This window comes from Schistocerca nitens, chromosome 4, assembly GCF_023898315.1.
Source record: "Schistocerca nitens isolate TAMUIC-IGC-003100 chromosome 4, iqSchNite1.1, whole genome shotgun sequence".
Lineage (NCBI taxonomy): Eukaryota > Metazoa > Arthropoda > Insecta > Orthoptera > Acrididae > Schistocerca > Schistocerca nitens.
In genome coordinates, this window is record NC_064617.1 from 318986726 (window position 1) to 318998759 (window position 12034).

The window sequence follows — 12034 nt, forward strand, 5'->3', positions numbered from 1 at the left end:
ACATCTTAAAAGATGTTATCAGCTTAACAGTACCAAATGTTTAAAAAAGCATAAAATATTGATCAACTTTTCAAGTCACAAATGCAGGTCGCGCGGGCAGCCGTGCGTTCTTAGGCTCCTTGCCACGGTTCACGCGGCTGCCCCCGTCGGAAGTTCGAGTCCTCCCTGGGGCATGGGTGTGTGCATTGTCCTTAGTCTAAATTAGTTTAAGTTAGATTAAGTAGTGTGTAAGCCTAGGGACCTATGACGTCAGCAGTTTGGTCCCATCGGAACTTACCACAAATTTCCAATTTTTCACAAATGCAATGAGAGAGTGTCGAACAACCTTAGCATGTGATACATGTGCAGAAAGACAACACACGCACTGTAAACACTAGAGCCACAACACAACCAAATAAGACTGATACATGAGTAATCAATAGAGAATATTAATCACCACCTGGTGAGCAAGTAACATTAATTGTGTAAAATGTTCGTGGTGTTCAGACCATGTCATATTGGAGTTAAAAATCGAACTTTCGAAGATTGTCTTCTTCATAAAGAGATGACTGTGTGCTAGGAATGGGATCTGCTTCCTTTATAGTGGCCTTCAAGTCTGTCATTGGTTGGATGAGTTCGCTCGGAATTTTGAGTGCTAATAGCGGTGTGACATCACCTGGAGGGCGGGATTCACATGGGCAAATTGAAGAAGACAATGTGGCAGAGTGCCTCCTCCCCTTCCCCATCGACACGCGATTGAGGGACGGAAGGAGGTAGAATCCGTCGCCAGTCAATTACGGTCCAATGGATGTGATGGGGAACTCTGCCACACTGTCGATTTTCTGTATTTGTGTGCAGGTGAAGTCACACAGCCAACAGAAATCAGAATTCAAAGCAACGTCAAGTGACCTATGGCAAGCTTGAAAGTCACTATAAAGGAAGTAGACCTTGCTCCCGGCACACAGCCATCTTCTGATGAAGAAGATGCTGATAATCTGCGAAAGCTGGAGTTTTAACTCTGATCTGACGTCAGCTCAACACCTCCAAGCTTTTACCCAAGTATGTCGCCGTGAAAAACTTCAGTGTCAAGTGGCATTACCTCTGAGAGGCTTTTGTTTGACCAGGAAACAGCAGCGTTCCAGCAGAATTTGCGGAAAAACTTCAATATCTATTTATAAGGTGCTTGCAAATTTCACCTAAGCTGCTTCTTTACTAGTACTGTCCAAAAAGCTATAAGTGCACGCCAGGATCTCTGTGTTGTTATATTCCATAGGATGACTGGTGACAAAGCAGTGTTCTGTGATAGTAGATTTTCTCGGCTGTTATTAGCGTGTACGACGCTTATTCTCAATACGCAGATCGTCGTCAGTCCTGATAGCCTGACCAATGTATGACAGGCAACAAATGCAAGGAATTTGGTAGCGGCCGCTTTACGCAAACGAAGATCATCCTTTACAGGCCTTAAAAAGGGCCCTAATCTTATATGGTCGTGGAAAAACACAGATCATGGCGTTTTCGCAGAACCCGACAGTTTCCTGTTGGAAGTACTATCTGAGTAAGATAAAAAGGCGGTAGAATTAGGTGCCACCTCGATACTTTCATCATTCACCCGACAACAGACTTTTTCACTTCCTTTACATCTTGGCAACCAATTTTGATCTTAATTTTATCGCTGATGTCATTTTTGCTTTTCCTCATACTTTTGTCTTTCTTCGTTTCACCCTTAATTCTCATTCTGTACTCATTAGACTGTTCATTACGGCAATGGTGGGCTAGTGCATCGCTGGTTTACTCTCAATTTAATCCAAGCACTTTGTTCACAGTCTTCCATTCTTATCACTCCGTTTTGGTTTCTGTACATAGTGTACAATGCCTATCTTTCACTACATCTTACACCATTTTTTTCTGAGAATTCAGAACATTTTGCATAATTTTACAATGTCTAACACTTTTCCAGGACGACAAATCTCATCAGCATCTTTAGATTTTTCTTAAGTCTTGCTTCCATTATAAAGCCCAACGTTAGAACCGCCTCTCTGGTGCCTCACCTTTCCTGAAGCCGAACAGACTATCCCATAACAGATCTTCTTTTCCATTTTTCTGTACATTATTCTTGTCAGCAGCTTTGGTGCATGAACTGGTAAGCACATTGTACCACAGTTTTTGCACATATCTGCCTTTGCTATCTTCATGATTGTGTAGATTATATACTTCCGAAATTCTGGTGGTATGTCTGCAGTCTCACAGATTCAACAAACCAATCTGAATGGTCGTTTGTTTGCTACTTTCCTTAATGTTTTTGGAAATTCCGAAGGAATTTTGTCTATCTCTTCTTCCTTTTTCGTTTAATAGTTTTGTTGATCTGCATTTCTGAAAGAGAGAAACTTGTTAACATCGAATATAAATTTAAATATCAGGAGTGTAGCCTTGTATGAAAGTGATGCATGGACGATAAACAGTTCTGAAAAGAAGCGAAGAGAACTTTTGGAAAGATGCTGCTACAGGACAGTGCTGGAGATGAGAGGGTAAATCGGATTACTAATGAGAATACACTGAATAGAACTGAGGAAAAAAATAAACTTGTGGCACAATTTGACTAAAAAGAGACTGGTTGATAGGATACGTTATGAGGCATCAAGAAATCGTCAGTTTGGCTGGTGTTATTGTGTGTGTGTTGGAGCAGGGAGGGGGGGGGGGGGGGCGAGGGTATAGTTGCAGAAAGAGATAAAGGTTCACTGCAGGGACAAGCTTCAAAAGGATGCAGGATGCAGAGGCGAAGAGGCTTTCATAGGGTAAAATAGCGTGGAGAGCTGCATCAAACTAATCTTCACACTTAAAATCAACCTTGCCTTCTTGGAACTTCTGCATGTTAACCGAAATGTTCAATTCCATATGTATTGTGGCCAAACTTGGGCTAATTTTCTGACTTAAATTTTATATTTCTCATCTGAAGATACCTCTCAACATATCTGATTGCCAAAAACCTATAATTCTGGTAATATATTTGTCATTATTCATATCGATCAATTTCGTAATATCGATCTTGTACCATCACAATTAGTAATCACAATTGGCAACCTAAATGATAAAAAAAAACAAATTTACGGTAAATGTGCGAGGGCCGTTCAGAAAGTAACCTCCGACTGATTTAAAAAAATACACCAAGTTAAATAAAAATATTTTAATATATACATCTTACAACTACATCTTTGCACTATTTTTCTACATAGTCTCCATAGCGATTGAGGCACTTATCGTATCTCTTCACAAGCTTTGAAATTCCTTCTGCATAAAAATCACCCGCTTGTGTCTGGAGCCAGCCTGTGACCGCATCTTTGAGCTCTTCGTCGTCATCAAACCGCTGTGACCCGAGCCATTTCTTCAAATGCATGAAGAGGTGATATTCACTTGGCGCCAGGTCTGGACTGTAAGGTGGATGGTTGATAACGTCCCACTTGAAGGACTCAAGAAGGGCCGTTGTTCTGCGAGCAGAGTGAGGACGGGCGTTATCGTGCAAAAAAACGATACCGGAAGTCAGCATACCACGGCGTTTGTTCTGTATAGCCCGTCGTAACTTTTTTATTGTTTCACAGTACACGTCTTGATTAATGGTCGTACCACGTTCCATGAATTCAACCAACAACACCCCTTTGGCATCCCAAAACACCGTTGCCATCAGTTTTCTGGCAGAAAAATCTTGCGAGGCTTTTCTTGGTTTGGTAGGCGAATTTGAATGTGCCCACATCTTTTATTGTTCTTTTGTCTCAGGGTTCACGTACTTAATCCAGGTTTCGTCACCGGTCACGATTCTGTTGAACAATGGTTCTCCTTCGTCCTCATAACGTGACAGAAAGTCTAATGCAGAGGCCATTCTTTGAGTTTTGTGGTGGTCGGTAAGAATTTTGGGCACCCATCGTGCACAGAACTTACGGTAACCCAATCTTGCTGTCACTATCTCGTACAAGAGAGTCTTAGAAATCTGTGGAAAACCAGTAGACAACTCCGACATTGAGAAACGTCGATTTTCACGAACTTTTGCATCAACTGTCTGAACGAGTTCGTCAGTCACCAATGATGGTCTACCACTTCCTTCATCATGAACGTTTTCTCGTCCACTTTTAAATAAACGTACCCATTCACGGACAACTCCTTCACTCATAACTCTTGGACCGTACACGGCACAAAGCTCACGATGAATAGCTGCTGCAGAATATCCTTTGGCTGTAAAAAACCAATGACTTCACATTTGGCGGGGTTTTCTATTGCAGCACACATTTCAAACTGCCACAAAAACTAAACTAGCGCAGGTACGACGTTCACTCGACCACGGCTTGATGCCGACTGACCTGTTGAGTGCGTGAACGCACAGATGGCGTCGCTACTCCCCCCACAACCCGCACTGTGACCAATCGGAGGTTACTTTCTGAACCGCCCTCGTAATATCTTTACGCTTCAGTTTTCATGTAAACAAAATTTCTATCTTCATTTGTAATTTTGCTACTTTTACTATCGATTATGAAATAGATTTTATGAAATAACAGGCAGCTACTATTTTTCATGTTGTCAAAATTTGTAACCTTTGTTGTTAACCACTAAGGTTATAAATTTTCATTTAAGGAATTATTTTCAGAAAGCAAGATATAAATTAAATCTGAAAAATAATTTCCATTAAGACAGTCATGTTAATGGTAATTTGGGCTATATCCTGTTCTGGAAGGTACCCGAAGCTGTACTCGTAATATATAATGCAGTTTCGACGCGAAGCACAGCATAGTAGGGCCAGATTGCGAAAGAATTGGTACATGTTGTTCTCTGGTCGATTTTGCTCTATGTATGGCCGAAGCAAGTTGCACGATTTATATCTGAAAAGTGTCAAATACGTGATAATAAATTATGTTTCAAGTACATGCAACTAAAAGAAGAAAATGGTTAGAAGCAACACAATGTTCCAGCAACTTGTCATTTAAAAGACCCTGGGCAAAAATCTTTTCAGTAAGTGATAACAGGAACAAAGGAATCAGTCCTGACACTGAGACCAGCTTTGCAAGTACTATTGATCTGCAAATATAGCGTTTTTGCTCTTACCATATATTTTAACGTTGTTTAAACTATAAGTAGTTATTACAATGTAATAATTGTGCTTCGTAATATATGGATTATAAGTAAGGGAGTGCATTATAGACTGAAGACCTCAACAACAGCCTCCAATGTATCTTCAACATCGTTACCACTCAGACCATTTATCTTAGCGGCAGTGTATTGGTACCTCAGAAAGTTTGTCTTTTCTACAGACGTGTGACTTAGATAAATCATGTCAGTAGCACCAGCTTCATTTGTCCGCCCAATGAACTGCTCCTATTCGACTGCTGTCGACGCAAGGCCGTATAAATTAGCGGGGCTCTGTAACTGTTGGCCGCTCGCAGCACCGCCACACAGAAAAGCTCGCCTTTTGTGAACTACAGATGGAACTAGTTACCATCTGTCCACATGTAGACTCTGCTGGCTTACAACGGCGCTGCAGTGGGGGATCTAAGCTACATAAGGCCTATGTATACACTGAAGATAATTATCCACCTAATTAGCAACTCCAGCATTTTTGCAAATGATGGCCCTACCATGACGAGAATGCGATTCATTATTTTAAATTAACTCTTCGAAGATTACATAAAATTCAAGTCCTGTCATGGTGGCCAGATATAGGATTATGAACCTGAAAGTCGGATGTTAAATTGGAAACCTGTAGGAATCCTAATTTAAACGACGAGAGTAAACTTCGTGAAGAAGTGTAAAGCATGGATGATATCGACAAGTAAGTTTCTCTAACTCTCAGACCCAAGCCGTTTCACAGTAAAGCATTACTGGACGCGTCACGTCATTCATTCCGTATATTTATAAAAATGTGTTCCAACAGAATGATAACTGGCGATACCTTGTATAGCGTCTTGGAGATTTCGTAGCAATGTATCCGCAATTTTATATGATATAATCCCTTGATAACTCACCCATCAGTGTTCTCTAAAAGTAGTTACCAACGAGCTCTGTATTTGGAGGAAACAACATTGCATCGTACATCACAGAAGCAAATAAATCACGTCGATGATTCCGTACCAGCATATTCAAAACTGTCTCATTGGAAATGATCATCATTGTACGAAAAATTGTTTAAGTTTCTCTCAGGTTGTGGTGCATAGTTAATATGCATTAGTATGTCGTACTTGTGTCACATATTAAGTGCATTTTACGTGACGTCTTCACGAAGCTGCGACTGTTCTTACTTTCACATTAGCGAGTGTAGCGTTATCAATGAATGCTCTTCATAATCCATAAAAAGTACAAAATACCAGGACAACGTCTGTGAGAGGTGGTAACAAAGAGGTGAAGTATACATTGATGAGCAACTAACGCTTGTAATTTTGTTATTTACTGAGATATTGATACACCAATTACTTATAAAAAACAACAGATTTTGTGTTTTAATGCCACTGGAGAATCCTTGAAATGACAATATATAACATGACGAATTGTGAAATTTGCACAGAAATACTCTCAAAGTAGACTGGAAAAGTTGTAATTGTTAAGACTTTCGGCAAAGTGGAGAGAATTTTAACAAACAACATGTTATTGCACGCCTCTTTTAAATAGTAATACAATGTTGTAAAAGTAAACAGCTTAATTAAAAAAAAATTGTACTTCACCATAACAGGCAATTAAAAAGGTTCAAGTGTTAACAATAGAAAATGTCCATTTTCGTGTTTCAGTCGAAGGAAACATTTTCGAAATATTGAATCGTTTACGGATTATGAGGGATACAACAAGAAAGATTCACAATTACGCGTTGTAGCAGCGCGTAGTGGTTAAAACTCAGTGTTATTTAGGATAGAGTGCTTTTTAACTAAACACAATAACTGGCATGTGAAAAGATTGCTGTACTGTCCTTCACTGGACATTACATTTAGAACGGTGAAGTTCTTGTGAACAGTGATTAAAATATAGATGATAATGCTGAATGCCATAGCCTGCACTATGACATTTTTGGAGATAACAGAAATACCCATAACGCTCTACCACTCATTGTTCCGTGACGCAATGATTTGCTACTGAGTACGTAACGATTCCGTTTTCCTTGGCTTCCGACAAGCGTCAGACACTGAACATATCGTTGTCTTCTAACCAACATTAATTATGCGGGATGTCTTCGCAAATGTGGGATACGTGTTTGGCTTGATGAGTATTCGAGTAATTGGTATGACTATACTACACCGAATATTCTATTGGAACGAATGCAATGAGGTATCTCGAACAGAGTGATCTCCTCCATGCCAGCCAGTATGAATTTCGGAAATGTCGATCGCACTTCTCTCATATGACATCCTGAAAGTCATGGATCAAGGCAGTCGGGCATATGCAGCGTTACTTGACTTCCGAAAGGCGTTTGAGTGAGAATTACACACTCTCTTGTTATCGAAACTACGATGATATGGGCTATTAGGTAAGATTTGTGGCTGAGCTGAGGCTTTGTTGGTTGGGAGAACACAGCCCGTTATCTATGATGGAGAGTCATCGATAGGTGTAGAAGCAATCAGTGGTGAGCCCCGAGGAAGTGTACTGGGATCCTTGCTGTTTATGTTGTACATTACTGACTTTACAGACAAAATTAACAGTAACCTCAGACTTTTCGCAGTTGATTCAGTTACGTATTATGAAACACTTTGGGAAAAAAGCTACATAAATATTCAGTCAGCTCTGGAAAAGATTTTAAAGTGGTGCAAAGATCGGTAACTTTCTTTAAATTTTCAGAACTAAAATATTGCACTTCACGTAGTGTTCTATGGCTATAATGTAAAGACTCATTGCTGTAATTGGTGAACTAATACAAATATCTGGGTGTAACTACTGCTAAGAATGTGAACTGGAACAATCACATAGGCTCAGTCGTATTTAAGCAGGTGGAAGCGTGCGATTCATTGGTAGAGTATTAGGGAAATGCAGTCAATCTGCAAAGGAAATTGCATACAAAATACTCATGCAACGCATCCTAGAGTATTACTTCAAATATTTGGGACTCATACTAGATAGGACTGACGGCGGATACTGAAGGAATACGAAGGAGGGCAGCACCAAGTCACACATTTGTTTGCGCCAAGCGAGAGTGTCACTCAGATACTGAAAGAACTAAACTGACTGGCACAGACTCAAACTATTCCAAGAAATCAGATAATAAACCGCTTCAATTGTCATGATCGAACCAATAAAACTATTTACAACTGATGCGGCTTATTGTCTGAGTCTACCAAGATCAGTTGCGGATTTCCTGTGACCAAATTTGATTCCGTGAAAGCACACTCACAAAGTTCATAGATCCAACTTAAGTGATGAAGTTAGGAATATGCTACAGCCCGTATTTAATAAATTGTTTATGTTTGTTAAGAATTTACAGTGCAAATGATACTTCCTTGGGTCACAACCGTTGTTATCTATATCTACAACTATACTCTGCAAACCACTGCGATGTGCGTGGCAACATCCCTGTAGGCGTCTAGAGGGCAAAATCAGGCCAATTACAGCGTTCACAGAGGCGTTTAAACATTCTTCGTGCGCCCCACACGTGAATGGAACGGAAAATGCACTAATAAATGGTACAATGGGAGTATCCTCTGCCACGCACATCGCAGTGGTTTTCAGAGTATAGTTGATATATATATATATATATATATATATATATATATATATATATATATATATATATATATTGATATAGATAACAACGGTTGTGACCCAAGGAAGTATAATTTGCACTGTAAATTCTTAACAAACAAACAATTTATTAAATACGAGAAGCATCAGCAATATTATAACATTGTTCTCCGACGATGCTAAAGACTAGCATAGTACCGCCGCTGGACGATATGTCTTGGTCAAGAGTTCCACCTGATGTCATGAATTGCAGCTCTGTTTAGACGTTGTCAAATGTAAAATAATGCCTATAAGAAAGAGAAATAACAAGGTATACCGGATTACTAAATTTGTGGTGACAGTCTTGAGCATGTTATAACGAATGAGTATTTAGATGTGATACCAGGCCGGCCGGAGTGCCGTGCGGCTCTAGGCGCTACAGTCTGTAGCCGAGCGACAGCTACGGTCGCAGGTTCGAATCCTGCCTCGGGCATGAATGTGTGTGATGTCTTTAGGTTGGTTAGGTTTAATTAGTTCTAAGTTCTAGGCGACTGATGACCTTAGAAGTTAAGTCGCATAGAGCTCAGAGCCATTTGAACCATTTGTGATACCAGAAGTGAGTTGAAATGGGCAGTCACTTAATAGTCTTATCACGTAATGCATAGATTTGTTAGAAAGATTATGGAATGCTGTAGTAAATATTTAAAGGAAACCGAATGCATGACGCTAGAGTAATGATCCATTGGTTGGAGTCCTTATGAACTAGGGACGAAAATACGAGTAGGCATTAAACCAAAGGCGCGCTACTAGAATCGTAAACTGTGCTTATAGCCCATATTATGAAAATACGAAATTTAGAAGTAATAGGAAATTTTTGAAAGGAAGCCGACGCAGTTCTCGCGAAATTATTTTGATAAACATAGGGAACCGGTGTTCGAAGAAGATCGCGCTACCAGTATGCTGCCACCATTGGATATCTCGCGTACGAATCGAGAGACAGGACAAGACAATTAGGATGCGTGCAGAGAAGCATACAGACATTTATTTTTTCCTCTCTGAATGTGCGAATGATACAGGACAAAAGGACGATAAGATTGGTGCTAAGTACCCTCCACCACCGTACAGTGCCTTGCCAAATTTATATCTACGAGTAAACTGACATTAAGAAAGCAAGGAATTGTTTATATAAATCTAGTGCGTGGAGCCGGTCGGGATTGCCGAGCGGTTCTAGCCGCTACAGTCTGGAACCGCGCGACCGCTACGATCGGAGGTTCGAGTCCTGCCTCGGGCATGGATGTGTGTGATGTCTTCAGGTTAGTTAGGTTTAAGTAGTTCTAAGTTCTAGGGGACTCATGACCTCAGAAGTTAAGTCCCATAGTGCTCAGAGCCATTTGAGCCATTTTAGTGCGTGGAAGTACAAGCTCGATAGGACTGGCGGGTATGAGACACGCGTTGTCCTACGTCATGTTTGATTTCGATGTGTACGAGCTACCATTCTCGTAAACCAACATTTCCTCCATATATTTCGCTTTCTGTGTTAGTGAAGACTGAAACCTACGGGCAGCGTTCCGCGGGTCCAGTATTGCAAACTCCTCTCTTTATGACGTGTGAGCCGCCTGCCACGTGAAGTTGTTTGCGCCGTGCTTAGTACGCATTAAGCTTCGCCTTCAGGAGGACAGGAGATTCATACGGCCTAGCAGGGAGACAAGCTCAGATGTAAAGTGACGTAATACAACTGTCACAGAACACGCAACAGCAACAGGGGAGTGTTGAGTGATTTCTGGAGTGTCTCAGCGTCTTTTAAAATACACCTCTCCCCTTACGCCTTCGTTCTTCTTCGTATTTTGTACTGGAGGTGCGGGAGAGTATAAAACGAGGCGCACTGCCATAGAGTCGTGGAGTCGGTGGCGGCGGCAGAGGCCTTCAGCAGGCGAGTGTTTTACTTCAGCAACAAGATGACAGGAGCTGTCACGGCGGCGCCGCAGGACAGGGCCGGTGAGACTTTGTTTGCATCATGTTTACACCAGAGACTTTTCCTTATCTCTTACTTTCTCGCTCGTTTTGCTCATGTAAACAGCACTTTGAACTTGCTCGGGATGACCGTTTTTACTCTTAACATCGCAAAATTTCTGCAATAATCCATTGTCATCCATTCTGCTAACCGTTCCTTGCCAACTGACATATGAAAATTATCCGTGAGGGGGCACGTAGTTGGTCATTTTCCAAGACTTCTTATGCTGCCTTTTGTGATTGTTTGTAAATAAACACTAGTTTCCTCGTTTCCTCTAGCTAAATCATGTTACCTACTTGGAACTGATAGCGTTAGATACTATTACGTTTCCACAGTTACTTAGAACTGGGATCTGTAGGCTGTATACAGTTATTAAGGGACGTAATTGACATTTATTTGGCTATAAATATTACTCGCTACAGTTCTGACACAGTCAGCTGATTTATGCCGTCTATCCTCATTTACAAGTGATCTGTACGGACATATAACTCAGGCTTGCTACTTGAAAGATATACCATTCTTTTCAGGATTCCATATCCTAGTCGGTAAAAACGGAAGCCTTATAGGATCACTTTGCTGTTCGTCTACCTGTCTGTCCGACAGTCAGAAACCATTTTTCTCGGGAACATCTAGACCTTCGACGTATCAAGCTGAAATTTATGTCAAATACTAAGGACTACATTCTCTCAGTGGTGTAAAAATTGAAGCTTCTAAGTCAGTGCAGTCAAAATATACGGCTAAATGTGTCACATATTCTGATACTCGGAAACTCGCTCATCAGCACCTATGGTAGTTCCCTTTGACCTAACATAATAAAATTTGGCAAGAAGCAAAGTTTCACAGTACAAGTAAAGAAAAAATGAGATAAAAATTAATTTGTAATTATATTATACAAAAAAATATTTCCTCTGCCATTTGTTAGCCGACTACAACCTTAACATTAAAATATTCTCGAAAATCTTGGAATTCCGAGGACCGATATCTTACCATTATTAATGTCGACAACAGGCTAAAGCGGTCGAGGTTCTCGGTTCTCTGGATGGATGAATTCATTATATATGGAATTAAGTTTGTAAGGAACCCTTAGCGCGCGAGCCCTATTCGTACTTGGCCTTTTTTTTGTTGTTGTCACTACTGTTGTGTGTTTACAGGAAATGAACAATAAGCATCGTACATATCTTTAATTGATAATGAAGTGTGATTAATTAATAAAATTTCTCGGGCTTTCAGCCGCGTCAGGTGGTTAAAATCTCACGAGCTTTCGACCAATCTCTCCCCAGTCATTGTCAAGTGGTAAGACTGACTGCCAGACCAGTCAGGTCTTACCACTTGACAGTGACTGAGGAGAGATCGGTCGAAAGCTCGTGGAAT

The 12034-nt window shown here is 40.6% G+C and overlaps 1 protein-coding gene across 3 annotated transcripts in view; it reads left to right on the top strand.

The window, feature by feature from the left end:
* LOC126251756 (sialin-like) overlaps window positions 1-12034 on the top strand; it is a 134373-nt gene that overhangs the window by 836 nt on the left and 121503 nt on the right. The window contains exon 1 of one of the 3 annotated variants that reach the window (XM_049952370.1): window positions 10403-10647. The exons of the other annotated variants lie outside the window; for them this stretch is intronic. Coding sequence (XP_049808327.1) covers window positions 10608-10647 — 40 coding nt within the window. The 5' untranslated portion in view covers window positions 10403-10607. Of the gene's footprint in view, window positions 1-10402; window positions 10648-12034 lie in introns of those variants that run through there. 3 annotated transcript variants of the gene reach the window in all.